Here is a 17,523-nt window from a genome sequence, read left to right on the forward strand (position 1 = left end):
AACATATGTATTACAGTTTTTCACAATTGCTTACACACATTTTCTGAAACTAGGGCTCATTTTCTCAAAACTCTAAACACAAAACACAAAACCACTAACACAAAATGCAAAACTCCACAAATCAAAATGAAGCACTGCATTCAAAACCATTTTATCTATTTTCAAAATGCTATTTTGCAGTAAAATGACACACACAACCATCAAATGAATACATCTTTCTAACAACCAACTAAACACTGATGTGCTTAACGGAAAACATTATTATGAATATTTCATCAGTAGGCTTATGCCTTTTGCATTTTCAGAGTTAGACTTATGCACAGTAGCCTGTTGTAAGCGATTGTTACAGTATACAGTAATATAGTAACACACAAATACTTTATTTCAATCACAAATACTTCATTTCAACACTTGAATGTGTTGGATATGTGAAGTGTTCTACATACAAATCACAATGCAGTAGGATAAAAACAGGAAAAAAGGCTTTTCTGTAAAAAAGAAAAATAAATAAATAAAAATTGAAAAAGGATTAAAAAAAAAATGAGGCTGCATCCTGCCTACTGTTTGGGTCGGACAGCACCTCATCTACATCGCAAGCCAAGACTTGTCGTCTCTTAGTTCTGCAGAAGATCTAAAAACATGATGTGATTGGCTAGGGTACAAGAATATTTCTATTTTTCAATATGAAATGACACATTACTGTAACACTGGCCAACCATCACTGAGTAGCACAGGCCTACTGATGTGTAGGACTACTACTACTACTACTACTACTACTACTACTACTACAGAATACTACAGTATAAAGAACAGTACTTGCCTGTTCTCATGTCTGAATGTCTGGATGATGGAAGCAGCAGCTCAGGTTGGACTGGACTCTGCCCAGCCTCCCTCATGCTCAGTCCATGTTGACCACATGGTGAACCAAAGTGACCTGGATCTCATCTGAGATAACTGTTCTCCTTGCTCTTCTTTGTCCTCTTCCTCCTCTTCCTCCTCTTACTGTCACTCCTCTTCCTCTAGCTCTCACTGCAACATTGGTTTCCATTGTTCTCAAAAACAAGAGAGCTCACCTGTGGCCTTTTCTATAGTGCTAAAGCTCTGATTTCTGAGTGAACAATTCAGATATTAGTGTTTATATGTGTGATGAGTGGATGTTGCCAATTGGTAAATGAATTTAAGCATTTGGGATGGCAGTGCTTCCAAATGAACACATGTGATTTTAGTTTTTGAATGTTGTGCCTAAGGTAGATAATGAGAGAAAACTACACATTACTGTGTGTGATAGAGAATTGCAAACTGAGTGAAAAGCAGAAAATGTGCTTGTAGTTTTGCACACTTGGTTTAGGGATTTGATACATGAGTTTCAGGTTTCAGTGATTGTATCCGAAGGTCCAGTTTTAGTGTGTAAGCAATTGTGAAAAACTGTAATGTCAGCACATTCTGTACGTCCTTGGAAGACACATAAAGGACTGGTTCAATCTCTTTCTCTTTGAAGAAGTGTACGTCGCCTCCTGCTGTGCGCATCTCTTCCTCTTGCAAGACCCTCCTTTCAATAAATATATATTCAAGTAAGATGAACTTCTGACTCCAGAACATTTCTTCAACAACACTTAATTCAAAAAGCAATTTTGTACTGAACAATTTGTAAAGAACAACTTTTAAGTCAATGGAGGCATAGCCTTCCAAGCTCTAAGTGCATTCCTGGGCAATTTCCAACACAATATAGGAGTACATTTTCCTCTTAAGACAGACTTCAGAGGAGGCAGAGAAATTCCACGGATGTAGTTTATTAACCAGGTATGAGACCTGTTCAACAAAGGACAGATAGAGAGGCCAATATACAGTATTCTGCAATGGTCCAACCCTGAAATCGTTCCTCACTGCTGCTTTCAGAATCATTAGTGGTTTCATAAAGCCCCCAGTTGTTCCATATACACTGCCCGTCAAAAGTTTGGGGACACATAGATTTTGAAAATGTTTAATAAAAAAGCAGGTTTTCTTTGCTGGTTTGCAATAACTTAACCCTGTTAAAGACTAACTAGGTTTAGTTTGAGAAAAAAAAAATCATACATGCAAATATTTTTTGATGATAACACTAAAACAGTTAAACCATATGTTCATCCAAAAAACCTCCTTATAGCAGCTGTAACCGCTGCTCACACAGATGTTCCCAGATGTAGTAAATACAGTAGCTATTTTATAACAAAAGCATTGTAGGCATTTCCCCCCCCTTACTTCATTGAAATATAACAGAGAAAATCATATAGTACTTTGAAAATTTAAAAAAGGTAAAGTGTCCCCAAACTTTTGACAGGCAGTGTAGATGTAGGTGGTGCTTCAGCGGTCCTGTGCTTATTCATGATACTCTGATGGTCCCATAATGAACATGGAATCTTCATGGTACTGTAATGGTTCCATTTAGAACCATTATTATATCGGGCACTATTACCTGCAGAATTATAATTAATTTTCTTGCAGTTGTATTTATATACTGTATATATATTTTTACCATCTACTTAAGTGTCATTTTTTTTTTTTTTTCTTTTTTTTTTTTTTTCCTTCTTGGTTTATATATATATTTCTTTTTTTATTTTCCTTCCTTCACTACTTCTGTTTTGCTTTTCTTTTCCTCTGTGGTTTTATATCCTTCCTTGATGTGATGTTAGAGTTTCCCTCTCACAAAAAATTTAGACATTTATTTTGTACTGATATGTTCTTCAATATCTAAACTTTGGAAAGGTTTGAAGATCTCTTGAACTCACTTGAGATACGGTTGAGTCATGGTGTTGAGTTTTTTGTTTTTTTTTCGGGGTTTTTTTGTGAATGGAGAGGTAGAGTCATCATGTTCGTCTCATTGGTTTGTTCCAAGCTCAAAGGAAAGGAAAGGTTTGACTTATCTATGGGATTTGTTTCTTTTAAAAAGAGAACATTACAGAGAACGTTGAATTAAACAGACAGATTCCAATTTTTTTATACAAACAACCTTTATTGAATAATTATTTGCAGCCTTAAGTGAGTTTTTACAATATTCTATTGCAGTGGACTTAGTTTATAACCTTGTCTATCCAGAAACAACTGTTGGGGTAAAGCTCATGCAGTTAACTGTTCATGAGAAATTGTCTTGTATTTGACAGTGGGAAATGAATTTGGATTTTCTCAGGAGTGAAGGCGAGCAGCAGAGGGAAAAGCTTGCCGTCTCTTTCTCTACTCATAGTTACACAGAACCATTCAGCATCTCCCAGACCCCATACAAATCAAAACTAGCACAAGAACAGAAATGCTGAATCACATGGCAGCAGAGCAGCGCTGCAGAGATTACAAGGAGTAAACTACCTGGGAAAAAACACATCTGTCATGTGGTCTGAGATGTCAGGACACGAGCCAAAACAACAATTTACAAATCTCTTGGCAAAATCTCAAAATAACTCTCCATCTTCTCAGCTGGACTACATGTAATCCTCTAACATAATGCTGTAAATTCAATACTAGACACTATTCTTTGAACCCATAATGCAAAGGATAATTACATAAATACACTCATAGAGTCATTTTAGGATTACTTGCAAAGAAGCCACAATGAAGCCTTCTAATTTTCTGAATTAATAATGAAACAGATGCCTGAAGCAGGAGTTGCACAACAAATGAAAGTTCTCAAGAGTAATGTAAATGGGAAATTAAAGCAATCTGTCAGTAAGGCCTAGGCCTTATTAATTCAAATTCTGTGCTATTTACATTTATTGGTTTAAAAAAGCAACACAAAAGCAACAAAAAAGCAACACAGCAAAACAAAAACCAACACAGGAATTACTCAAAAAAATGAAACACCCATAACGCACTTTCAAAAGTCACCATGGATTATGAACAATTTTATACAATAATACTCTTGAATAATCCTCAATATTCTTAGTGGTATTAATTCCCAGTCTGGAGTGGGTTAAGAGAAATCTCTCTTGGGTTGCAGCTTCTGGATGGAAAAAAAAAAAAAAAGAAAAATTGATTTTTGGAAAAGGGGAACCTTTAGATAAAAGACACCTTTATGTCACTTTAAACATGTAGCTGCTGTTCTTTGGGGAACATAGAGTAATACTGCCCTCTACAATATTTAACTTTTATAACCCTGTGTGATGAACTGAAGTGATGATTTGAGTCTAAAGATCCCTCTCTCTTGTTGAACTATTTTTTTCATCACTCTTTATAAGGAATAGCTCTTTTTGTATTCTAGATGAGCTCACAAAACATAATTGTGGACAGATTTGATTTGGAGAACTTTTCACAAGTAGCTGATCTTGAAATTCTTTGGGATTTTAGATTTAAATTACTTACAAAATGGGTTTCCAGGCAGCTGATGCCATATGGGTTTGAATATTTTACTTTAGTTCACCATGGACTTGGACACCCATGTCTTCAGAGTGAGGCAAGAATGCACGAACATACAGAAGGCACAGTTAACCTTAATAAAAGGCTTTAGACATGAAATAATCAAGTTGAAAGCGGGGTAAAAATATGGAAACACTGGAAAATATGAGAACTTTTCAGAATTTATGTTGAATGTCATTATAGCCATATTTCACTGTGACTTAGTATTAGATAAATCAAGCTATTAAGGATAAAAATAGTCAAAAGGAAAATCTTTTAGAGCAGTCCATCAACTTTATTTTCTTTCTTTCAAAATAAATGCCAGACATTTTGGATAATTATAATTTCTCAGACGGGCCTAGTTGTGCTCCATCCTAGATCAAGAAAAGATTGATGAGATTACTTTGTAAGTAAATTTGTTGGCTGGTGTTCTTATTTTCCTCTTATGAGGACAAATCTTGATGAGATATTGTTGTGATTTTCCTTATCTGGAAATGAGAGTTTGGACAGTCCTGGAGAAATATATTTTATTCAATATGCATGATTTTTAAATCTATGTAAATCATTATTCATTTTAGATTACTGCAACTCCCCTAAATTCCTGAAATTAAAAATTAGCACGGAAAGTTTCCAAAAAATTGACTAGAATTACCTGCCTATGCAAAGGAGTGTGATAATGGGAGGTCATCCATTATCATTAAGTGTCAAAGTGCCTGAAGATGTTTTTGGACAAATAAATTACAAAATATTAGTGAAGTAGTTACAGCACTTGTCAGTCAACCTAACTAATATTCATTACAGATTTTGAGATTTGAAACTTTGAGGTCTGATTTTCTAATTTGGGTTTGTTGACCCAATCTTTCAACCACAATTCTGATCCCATAAAGCAGAAACCTTTCACATGAATGCAAAGAATATTGGGCTAAAAAACTTGATGTGACCCCTCCTTGGTTTCTGCTCCTACCCAACCAGCCAGCGCTGGTTCAAATCCCAGAAACACCTCTAGTGGAGGATCAATAACAAGCATTGAGGCAAATCATTAGTCATGCTGAAACTCAGTGTTACTTCAAAGACGTATCTTTAATTACATAACAGTACAGTCAGTTTGTTTTGCAGTCTTGTTTTGGCAGACCTCAGTCATTAGTAATGTAAAGCTTATGTAAAAGCAGACACATATGGGTCAGTTACAGGAATTAAAAGTCAGTATCTGCAGCCACACATTTATGTCCACAAGACCTCGTGACCATGCAGGTGATCACCTTCAATATGTCATTTCTCCTAACCATCCAGTTGGCTCAGCAACACAAACTTCATAAAAGGCTTCAGCTGAATGGGGGGAAAGAGATGACAGAGAGAAAATGATCTAAAACACAGAGAACATAAAAGAAAGACATGAATAAAAAATAACTAAAGGCACAAAAAAAGTAGTGAATGTTTCTCAAAATGAAAAGCTGACATCCATAAAATAAAAGAGATTTTGATGTTGTACATGCCAGTTACAGTTTGCATGACTGTTTTCTTGTTACACAGGTGTGTGTATACAGTAACATATACAGTATTTTATACAGGTTCAGCTCATCTGTACGGAAATAGTCCATTGTGGATATTGATAACGTTGAGGTCTTCCAACTGTACTGTAAACCAGAAGGCAAGCTCCTATTGAGAAAAACTGAGTCAACAACATCCATCAGATTAAGTAATCCAACATGCTATATTAGAGCTGGTTACAAAACACAGATATCATATTGCATACTCAGTATGTCATGTTGTAAACTGATTGCCTTGATTTATTCCAACGTGTAAAGTTTTGCAAGTGGCATTTTCACTCTTGTTGTACGAGAAATATTCTTAGGGATAAACAAAATACTCCACAACTCTAAAGTGCTTCAGTAGCATGATCAGATAGTGTATCTGAATAAGAAGCAACTGGATGGCTTCCAGTCAAAGAGGTTTGCAGTTGATCTTGCACTTCAACACCATGCTTTAAAACTGTGGCAATGAGTAGCAAGCACATTCAGATACAAACGCATCACAGCACACTACCCAGCTTCTGTTGTCTAAAGTAAACCGGACAATATTTCCTAAATCAGTTATTTCAAACTAAATGACATGTTGTACGAGGGGAGATGAAAAGGGGGGAGATTTTATTTAGTTTTGCCTTCATGCTTTTTCTGATAGTCAACAGTAGATGGCAGCAATGTAGTACAAAATACTGAGAACAAAACCCAAATCCCACACTAGAGATACTCTGGGAATTTGATTTAACAATTAAAAATGCATAGTAGTAAAAACAGTAAATAACAGTCAACATTTAGTGTGGTCAGAGAATAATAAAGATAATGTCAGAACAGTTAACACATGGGTGTAAAACACACATAAAAAACAGATGAAAGGAGCACATATCCATGAGCCCAAACCAAAACCTGGAGACTGGAGTGAGCCTCAGCATGCGATCAGGCCTATCTAACGCAACACTTTGCCACCACATCCACCAGGCATGAGCTCAGGCAGTTCCCAAAGATAAAGTGCTTCAAGTTAGTCTCACATATCACTTTAAATGATGAAAGAAATCAGTCATAACCTGAGTTAAGAGACTTAATTGCTGGCTCCATTTTCCAAGCCAGTATATAAAAGATTCAATTCTACAGCAATGATGATTGGATATTTCAGCAGTCTCAATGCAGTCTGGATTGCACTGATATTGGCCCGTTTTACTCTTGAAATGTATTTTAATTGTATGTGATCTATTTTTAACCTATTTCAATGCAATAGTTGTTCAACAGTTCGAAATCAGAAATACAGCTTCCTCAACAAACCCACTGCAAAACTATTTGATGCAGCTTCAGTATTTGAAGAATTTCCCCAACACTAATCCTGTAATAAATTGCAAAACGTTGCTACAGTGTCTGTTCTTTGGCTGATGCAGAAGTACATTTAACACACTGAGAGCTAAATGTACATACAGTATCACTGTAATAAGTAAGTAAACATTAAAAAGGTGCTTGTGCACAGTCACAAAGTAACCCACCATAGTATGACACAAAGAACACACCAGGCCACAGACCCAACAGCCCTGGGAATAATGTTCAGGGGCTACGGACTGACAGACAGGGGGCTGCTGAGCCTCTACATGAGCCTGTGGCCAATATGCTCCTCCAGCCACAGCAGTAGAGGCTGTAGAGAGCTCGACCCGGCAGGCACAGCCTCTGTGTACATCTGCAGCAGCACCTCCTGTAACACAAGCAGCAGGGGCAGGCTCATGCTCAGTAGCTCATACAGGAATGCATAGTCCTGGGCGTTGTCCCTCAGGTGGAGAGCGAGGGCCTGCGCTGTCCTACGCACACAGCGGGCCAGGAGCCAGGGGGAGCTACACACAGCGCGAGTCACACTCAGGGGCCAGCTCAGGCGCTTCCTTAGGAAGGAGCTGAAGGTACCTGCTGCTGCTGCTGCTGACGGGCTCTGCAGGCCGGCGGCGCTGCTGGGATGAGGGCCGTCTCCGTTAGCGGCCTGGGTGGCAGATCTGTCCTGGACCGCAGATCCAGAACGACTCTGACAGAGAGGGCAAGACAGAGAGGGACGGAATAAATTTCATTGTAAATAGTGCTGTTCTTAGTAGAAAGAATCCTGCACACTGTCCTTGCAACTTATCACCGTTTGAAGAAGGTCTAGTAAGACTGAAATGTCAGTAAAGTATTAAATGGTGATAAGTTGCAAGAACAGTGTGCGGGATTCTTTCTACTAAGAACTGTTAACCTTCATCTGACGCACTTGTACAAGACAGTTTTTGGAGGTGCAAATATACATATATCTTTATAGTAAATATTGCTAGAATAAGATAAAATTGAACACACAAATGAATTATCAGATGCGCAAGGCACTTACTGAGTGCACAGAGAAATTCCTCCGTTGGTTTGTCCCATTTTGGCGTTGAGCGAAATGAAGTTTGCAGTATAATTTACCTGTAAGATTACATCAATTGTCATACAAGGTACTTCAGAAAAGACAACTGAATACTGAATAACCTCTGTTCAATCTCTGTTGTGTTCTCTGCTGACATTTGATGACACGTACCCTGTTCAGAGTCAAAGGCGTGTGCTCCCTGGCGCAGGGCCGAGCTGCAGGTGTCACAGCGAAAACACTCCCTGTGGAAATACAGGCCCTCGGCACAGACCCTCTCCACCATATAAACACGCCTCTCACATGAGTGACACTTGTCGCCTGACTGGGGGAACGTCCTGCGCACAGATCCCTGGGAAACACAACGCAGGCAGAGTGTTGGTTAATAGAGATGATGATCAGCACAGTGAAATGATGATAGTTATGGAGTTACATTTCTCCATCTCATCATAATTGAGCCTGACATACACAAACCCTAACCTTCCAGCAGGGAGAAAGATTCTTTCAGACTCTTTCACAATGTTTTTAAACCTGGTTTAAAAACACTGTGTCAGCTCTTTGGGTGAAAATGTGAAAATAAAACTCTTGCTTGCAAATTGCTCATCCTATTGTCATTATGAAGCACTGTCAAAGAGAGCGTCACTTCCATTTCTCAACACATAATGTCCTCTATCCTTCTCCCAGGGTTTATCCGCTCGATTATAAGAGAGGAGTGCTCTTAATGTGAAAATGCACCAAAATGAAATGATGTTATGAGTCAACTACACCTGAACATGATATTATTAAATGTTGGTGCTTTTAGCACATCAAGGGCTTTGTACTCCTTATTAGTGTGTCAGCAAAAAAACAAGTTAAACAACACAAAGGTAAAGGATCATAGATGCTTTGAAAGATAGGTGACATTTCTTGGAGAAAGGTGAATATAACACAATATGTCACTAACAACTTAATGACTTGTAGAGGCTTTCATCAACAAACCCCATGCATGCTTTTTTACAATAAGAAACAGTAATTGCCAGGATTTTAACTGAAACATTTTCACCTGATAACCTGACATTTACCTCATGAAATATGACTAAAGTGTTGAATCACTGTTCATATTCTGCCATGTAGCTGTTATGAAGTGCTGTGTTGCAGCTGTTATCTGTATACTGTTGGTGTAAAGACTCTTACAGTGTAATGACATAGTTTTATGCCTATACCTCTCATTTATGCAAGGTTACCAAAGTACTGAGGATGATTGAATAACATCATTGATTAGAATTGAAAACTGAATATTTTTAAGCTTGATCAACATTCCAGCTGTTTAGAAATGACGGAGTAAGGGCCGTTTCTGTGTGTGTAGCTTTGTGGCTTCACCACACACAGCCATTTAGGGCACATGTCTATGCCTATCCATAGGCAAGTTCCACATTTAAACAATAAGAATAATAATAAATTTAGACAAGACTGAGGCTGTCATGGTGATTGCCTTGCAGCTTCACGTGAAGCATTTTGCATGAATTCAGAAAATGAAATTGGCCTGTTAGATTATTTTCTGCCATTGCTCAATTAGTTACTCTTGGAGGTGTGGGCATGCGCAGCAGGAACAGTGGTGGGTATGAGTCGGTGCAGTAAGAGAAATGATGTGAGAAGTTGGGTGCAGGATGAAGAAATCTAGCCCACATAGGCCTGATTCTTTAAGTTCTCCACCCAGATAAAGGCTTTTCTTTCACACCGTCACATCCTGAACGTCTCCTTGTTCAGACAGACCTGCTTACCAGAGATGTCGGTGGTGACATTTGGGGTGACAAGCAAGGTGACAAGCAAGGTGACGGTGGGGGCGAGCGGTGGGAGGCTCTGTGTCTGTGGTCTGTGTTTTCAGAGAGGGTGACCGGTGTCTCTGCCTCAGTGTTTACAGCCACAGACAACTTCCCAACTGACCGCTTGCATTCAGTGCAGAGGAGAAGACAGGAAAGAGAGGCATGTCAGAAAATGATAGAAAAGAGGTGAAAACAAGCAAAGAGAGAATTGTAAGGATACATAAACAGACACAGAGGAGAGTGAGAAGGGAACATTGTATACATCATAGTGTAAATAGATCCCTAATTCTTCTTCAACAACTATATTTAATCCAAAAATCAAGAACATGGCGTGTAATGAGCCGTGATCAATTGTTCTGACAATTACATCCACATGATTTTCCTACTTGGAGCTCTGATTAGAGCAGCTCCTAGTAGAGAGAGTGAAGTTCCTTTACATTAAACTAAGACGAGGTCCTGTTTGAACATCTGGCCGCTGAGTTGGAGCAGATCGTCTGGGGTGGGAGGGGCAGAGGAACCCACAAAAGTGCCACCACAAAAATACACACTTCTCCTCTGTGAGGAACGCTGCTAACTAAAAGCACAAGGGGCGGCAGCAGCAGTTGAAAGCAAAGCTCACATGCCAAGCGAGGTCTTTTTGTCTATATCTGCCCATTATGATTAAGAGGCTACGTGAGGAAAATGTAAAGCTGCGGCTAAGATGATTGTTTGAAGTTTTTAAAAATGGTCTCTCTCTTTATCTGGAGCATTACTGTGTGCTGTCTTTGGGATACACATGTTGAGTAAAATAGAAATATTTTTATGACCTTATTAACTTAATTAAAGCAGTTACTGGAAAATAAAGTTTGGATGTAGAAATACATTTACTGAATAAATGCATGTAGTCATTTTCAGGCCATAGTTTTGGTCTATTAGAGACAGGTTCTGCATACAGTATATAGAAAAGTTGTGATGATAAATGGCCCAAGTTTGGAAGTACAGGAGACAGCGGGCCACTCACCACATAGGAATGATTCAGATGCTCTGTTTGTATTTGCTTTTTGTTAAGCTGCATATCAAGGACCTTCAGTGTACTCGTCTTTTGAGTTCCATGTGGAAAGAGAAGCAACAAGAAAGCGAGAAAGTCAGGTTAAAGTCAGGGAGTGATTAAAGAGAGGAATATCAGTACAGCCCAGAAATTATACATAAATACTAAATAACACTAACACAGATGGGAAATGCATGCAGGGTACATATGCCATACATACAAATGGACAGACAGAACAGGGAGAAATTATTTTGTTTTACCTGTGGGTGAAGACAGAATGACCGTATGGATGATGAAAAGATTTGAGGAGGTGAGATGGAGGTGGAGTTTATGTCAGGTTGGAGGTGTAAGCCAGTGATGTTAGGACAGGGAGGAGGGAGGATGGGATCAGAGGGAAGGGTCTGCCCAGAGTAGAGCCACATTGAAAATACCATGAGCATCCAGAACAGGGTAGAGACATCAGGGTAGAGACAATTACATGGGAGATTAGATAAAAACAGCTAAGTCAAGTATTAGTATAGAGAGTAAAGCAGAGTGACCTAACACAGCATGTAGGGGAGAGATAACTGTACTGGTCATCAGCTCTGTTTATGATCATCATCAACAATTGGTCAACTTAGTCTGTTTTGATGTGCCATAGCAAAATTATTAACCTTGATGATAATAATCTATAGCTATAGATATCTATAGAGTGTAACCCACACTGATCCCCAGCCATTACCATTTCCCTTTTAGCTGTGTTGCACTTTACAGTACACCATGTTTCTAGTAACATTATTATAGAAGTCATACCATATAAACATGAATAACCTCTGCAGGTTCTATCATAAATATGCTACTCTTGACAATCAGTGTTTCACCGTTTGCGAATTGATTGCATTTGTTTCGCTCTGTGAAGGGGGTGGAGGCAGTTTCTGTCTTTTTGATTTAGATTCGTCATTCATCTTTGAGCCTGCATGGGGTGCTGTTTTAAAATAAATCTTACAGTATATTATGTACCTTCAAAGAGAGCTGAGATCATTTCTCCCAGTCCAAGCTCTGTTCCACAGTCTGTCTCTCACAGATCAGAATGTAACAAGGACAAACGAGTTGCCTGAGTATAAGTTTGCCAGAGCAAAGGATTCGCAATATTGTGTTGAAAGATATCACACACACACACACACACTAGGCATTATATGACGGTGATTAAAACGTATACTAGAAATGTTGTCTATCCTGAATCTGATCGGCTACAGCAAGCTACAGAAAACAAAGCCTTACAGTAAACATAAGTCTTGGCTTTGGATAAAAAGTCATGGAAGTATTATGAGAAAATATTATGCTTCTAGGGATAATGGAGTGGTGAATTATCTAGGGTGACATGCAGCAAAAAATAACTAGATGCAACAGCTGTCATGCCAAACACAATCTGCTCTCTCATGCAAATAAACACACTGTGAGGGACAGGTGGTGCAGGAGGGGGTGGGGGTTGGAGATCAAGCTGGAGATAGTCACCTTGGGTACAGAGGCGTTTTCCCCTGAGAACAACCCACTAAGGTGAACAGCTTTCTCCTTTATACTCTTTTTGTGAAACTCTCTAGCGTGTTGTGTCTGAGCTTTCTTCTGCGGGATGACAGGAACAAAAGAAGAGGCATCAGTCTCGCCCCCTCCGTACAGTGAGACACATTCTCCCACCAACACACGAGCAGGTCTGACTGTAGACGTAATTAGGCAGACTAATAACCGCTAAATAAGGACTGCGCTGTAAAAAGATGAAAGACCCTTCTGTTCTGCTTTCCCAATAAGGAGCAGGCTTTGACAGCTAAGCATGTATTGTGCGGAGGAGAACAATGACCTTGCTGTTAAGTACGAAGGCAGCTTTATTACATTCATTTCACACCCGAGTTGATGCGACTGCTCATACTACGCTCTTGGAACAGTAGAGTGAGACCTGGCAGAGAGAGTAGAGACAGTAGGAGTCCTCTACTGAAGTACGCTGATTCACTGCAAAACAATATCCACCATAATAAGTCATTTAGTCGACTATTGAGTCTTAAAGTCTTATTTTTTCTTCAAACAAGTGAGGAAATCTGCCATTGGGGTGAGATAATTTCACTTGCTTCCAATGCAAATTAAATTAATTAGAGTTTCTTGAGTCAAGTGAGTCAAGTGAGTCATCATGTTGATACTCTTGATCTTGATCTCCCTTATTTCAAGATATTGTGTTTCAAGAAATTCTCAGTAGAGGTGAAACTGCATTGGAAACTTTTTAATTTTCTCACTTTTTTCAACAAAGAACTTTTTAGACTCGTTAATGACTTGTTCAGATGATCATTTCTGCAGTGTTGGTCTAACCCAAAGCAGCCCATCGGCTACTCTGAATAATCAAAACAGCTTATTTGCAGACCTAAGCCTCTGCCTGCAGTTTGGGAGTCAGGAAACTTCACCCTGGCAGAACTGTTCCACGAGGGCTTGGACTGGCCAGTAATCTGCCTGCGTCTGTCTTAGCGGGTGCCAGGTCTGTAGGCCTGCTCTTGCCATTATGGTCAGGCTGGATAATTAGGGGCTGACTTCACCATCTGACTACACATTACACAAGCCTGAATATATAATCAGGGCATAATATATAATCAGCATTCACTTTGGGGCCTTTTTTGGGGACCAGAACATTGCAAGAATCACAAGGGTTTAAAGGAGGGAAGACAAAACAAACAGAGAGAAAAACAGTTAAAAGACAGAGATTGAAGGAGGAGATAGTGTTCACCTCAGAGATTTGTTCGTCCACCTCCCTGAGGCGCTGGAGCATTCTTGACATGGCTAGGACTGCTGAGTGGCAGGAGGGAGAATAACCGGGGGAGTCTGCGCTCTCGGGCCGAGGCTGGGGCTGCGTCTGAGCGCGTGTCTGATCTGCGTGTCTGACTTTCCTAAGAGAAGGCTTTGGGCTGGAGGGTCGCTGGGACTGGGGCTGGGGTTTGGGCAGTGGCTTAGGTGGCAGGCGGACTATGTGTTCTGCTGCGTTTCTGACACAGGTTGCAGACTGAAGGTGGAAAAATATTGCACACGTGAACTGTGGTAAAGCTCACCATCAAGCAACCAAATAGGCCACGGAGAACAGTGGAGATGTGTTGTAAAGTAAAGCTCTGTTTCCTACGCTTGAGTTTATTTTTAGTCCACATAGAGGCTCTTGCATCATTTAAATATTCAAAGAGCCCTCTAGGGGAATAATACCCTTTTGTGTCCAGAGAGTGTGTGTGCACACAACTAAACTGTGTGTGCATTTACATGTGCATATTTGTGTGAGGTGTGTCTATGTATTTGTGCGTGTGGTGTATGCATGCCTGCAAATGTGTGTGCATTGGGACAGTATTAGGACAAAATTAACTCAACATTGCTTGATTTCTCCCAATATTAATACTCATTGGGGGAACTGCCTAACATGTTTTAAGCAAAGACAGCGGACTCAATTGCTGAAAGTCTTTTAGGTCTTATTCATTTTTTTCAAAGACAACCCATTTCAAAGACTGTCCCAACCCTTTTGCTACTGTCTGTATATGTGTGTGTTTTCTGCTGTTCCCTGTGGCTGCTCCAGTCTACCTGTGTGTTGAAGGGAGGTTTAGGTGGGACCGGCGGCCTGAGTTTGACGCACGGAGCCTCACTCAGGTCAGAGGTGTGTAGCGGGGACGACCTCTCAGAGAAGGACTGAATTTTGTCAGTCCCAGAGAAAGGTCGGGAAAAGAGTTAAAAGGAAGGCATGAAAGAAGAAAAGGCAGAAAAGATGACATGCGAGAAATAACAGACAAGAGCGGACATCCTGGCACTGACCAAAAGAACCCTTAGATAAAAAACTGCAGACCACGGAAAGAGAGCTGACTCACATCTAAGAATATTTTAAACATCCTGGAAAAAAGGAAGACACGGTCCTATTCTCAAGGTCAGGAAAGGCGTACATATAAGTATTTGTTCTGTAATTTGTTTGTCTACCTGTTTCCGGACGGTGCAGGTGGGGTTGCTTTCAAACTTGGCCAGCAGCTGAGTAGCCATGGAGCGCACCTTGTTCTCCTTCGGCTCCCGCTCCTCTCGCACCATGGAGGAGCCATGACTGGAGAGATTGGTGGCCTGTATGCAGAGACAGAGAAACAGGGAGATCCTAATAAGGTCAAGCAGTTCCATACAATGGGTCATTTTGAAATTGAAAGAAAGCTTAACAAACCTCCTCCAAATAACTGAATTTTCGCCTCCTTTTGTAAATGGGGTCTGTACCGTCTAGCTTCTTTTCATCCTGGAAGTTCAGCACAAGGAAACAAGATTGAATATCTCACAGTCCCAAGCAGAGAAGTTCATGCTGTATGTATGTATAATAAATCCTACATGACCTGTAAATAATGATACTGGAAGGCAGACAGACTCTCAAATTGTGGTGTTTAATTACATCAGACTTTAACTTGAAAAGTGGAATTACCTTTGGCACCCGTTTCCTTGGCAGCGTCAGATTGAGCACGTTATTAATACTTCTGACTTCCTTTGATGGATAATCTTCATTGTTTTCATCGGCTCCTCTGGAACCTGCAGTGTGACATGTGACTCCATTAAAGTTTTGATATTTTCCGCAGCACCCAGCCATAAATGACAAATAATGTCACTGCATACTGTATGTCCTTTTACACTAATATGATATGACTCACACAAAAACACACAAAAGGAGGCCAGATTTTTTTTTCCAAGAGAAATGTTCCACCAATAAATAAAGCATTACTGGAAGCACTCAGCTGCAGGCCAGAGGAATGTAGATGGATGTCTACGGCTCAATAATACAACATATAGGTAAGTAATAAATAGCACTGCTGTGAATGAAGTGTCTGGCCGTGCTATAGAGATAGGCAGCTCTCTTCAAACGCCTCCGCCTCATTCAGTCCTACAGTCTCCTACACTCTACTACTGGTATAGATACACATTCCTCTCATGCCACTACACTTGACTAATAGGGTCGTGCAACACAGGCATCCTTTCACAGGAAACCAAATGAAATTTCATACCTTCTCTTTGAATAGAAAAAGTGCTTTTTACATAGCTTAGCCATACTATACCGTAAAGAAGAGTGGACCCAGAAACAAAGGAGAAGACAAATATATACTGAGAAGTGTCCATAACTTGTGAAACATTACACATAACAAGGTGGAGCTCGTACTGGAGACGAGTGCAGACATTGTGGATGGGTTGGCCTTAGGGGATGACAGTGACAGGGCGTTCTCTGTGAACAGCGGAAGCTTTCCTCCCCGTACATAAAGTCTGTTATGGAGAGAAAGACTGAAGAGTATAGTACCTGAGGCAGGTAGAGGTGTGCCACGGAACAGCTCATAGAATTTGGACAGGTAGATAATCATCCTGGTCTTGTCCAGCTCCTGGCCGGCACACAGCTCCTTCCCAGACGTAAATGGCCGGATCCCAAACTCCCGCTCGGCGATGTCAAAAGCCAGCTGCAGGTTCGCCGCATAGTCCTCCTCATTTAATGAATCGAAATCTCTGATGGAGAAAGGCGATAGTGGCTGGAGTAAGAGGCAGGTGGCGAGACTCAGACTCAGACTCATATGGTTTCATGTCATGGTAATGCCATTGAGGAAAATATATGGCTACCATGTCAGCCCACATTAGGGTTTCAGTTCTCGTTCTGATGTTATCCTGAGTTGTAACAGTTGTTTCCTTGATTTTTTTGGCACTGAAAATGGATATGCTGTAGCTTTTAAAAGAGAATACCGGTGTCATTTAGAGCTATCGTCCATTTACTTCTGCCTACTTCTATTTTATACTTCTCCCCAGTCATTTTGCAATGCATGCTGTATGCAATTCGATTTTTAACATGTACTCGTTTTTTGTTGTTTTTAAAATGGAAACTTTACAGTGTCAAACACAGCTTGAAATGAACTGCTGCCCTGGCTAACAAAGACGCCCCAAATAAAAAGACATGGATGTAACAATATAGTTTGTAACCTGGGTGTCAGGTGAACGGCAGTAAGCAGAGCGAAACGCAATATGCGCACTGATATGAAACACTCAACAAACCAAATAAAGGATTCATGTTTACTGGAAGTTTGCTGGCAATGGATTATCTATTTTATTTTATCTTTTTTTATTTTATCAATTATCAATTTTCAGTAGTTTTTCATACTGCACAACAAATGGCTTCTTCTGAAGGGAGGACAATGAGACCTGATATCTCCAACTATACTGACAGTGTGCAGATCAGGAATGACATAAAGGAAAGGAGCAACCTAGATGACACACAAACAGCGGTTTTATCCTTTAAGCATTGCAGCTCTCTCACTTTCTCCCTCTCTTCTTTTTCTAACAACTGGCTCCATTCTCAGCAGTGGGCCCACAAGTATACATGGAGCAGAGAAGGGTAAAAATGCCAGTGGTTACTGTGAAGTTATAGGACCACATGAGATTGCCATGGAATGTGGC

At 40.0% G+C, this 17,523-nt stretch overlaps 1 protein-coding gene across 2 annotated transcripts in view; it reads right to left on the reverse strand.

Moving 5' to 3' along the window:
• Positions 1-5,420: 5,420 nt before the first annotated feature.
• Positions 5,421-17,523, reverse strand: part of mical2a (microtubule associated monooxygenase, calponin and LIM domain containing 2a) — a 40,730-nt gene continuing 28,627 nt past the window's right edge. The window contains exons 13-20 of one of the 2 annotated variants that reach the window (XM_071910018.2): positions 16,385-16,584; positions 15,524-15,627; positions 15,275-15,343; positions 15,046-15,180; positions 12,580-12,687; positions 8,431-8,608; positions 8,242-8,318; positions 5,421-7,908 (exon numbers count right to left, since the gene is read on the reverse strand). In XM_071910018.2, coding sequence (XP_071766119.1) covers positions 7,486-7,908; positions 8,242-8,318; positions 8,431-8,608; positions 12,580-12,687; positions 15,046-15,180; positions 15,275-15,343; positions 15,524-15,627; positions 16,385-16,584 — 1,294 coding nt within the window. In that variant the 3' untranslated portion in view covers positions 5,421-7,485. The remainder of the gene's footprint in view (positions 7,909-8,241; positions 8,319-8,430; positions 8,609-12,579; positions 12,688-15,045; positions 15,181-15,274; positions 15,344-15,523; positions 15,628-16,384; positions 16,585-17,523) is intronic. The other variant, XM_071910020.2, reaches the window with a different exon arrangement.

The sequence above is a fragment of the Centroberyx gerrardi genome, chromosome 1 (genome assembly GCF_048128805.1).
Source record: "Centroberyx gerrardi isolate f3 chromosome 1, fCenGer3.hap1.cur.20231027, whole genome shotgun sequence".
In the NCBI taxonomy this organism is placed as follows: domain Eukaryota; kingdom Metazoa; phylum Chordata; class Actinopteri; order Beryciformes; family Berycidae; genus Centroberyx; species Centroberyx gerrardi.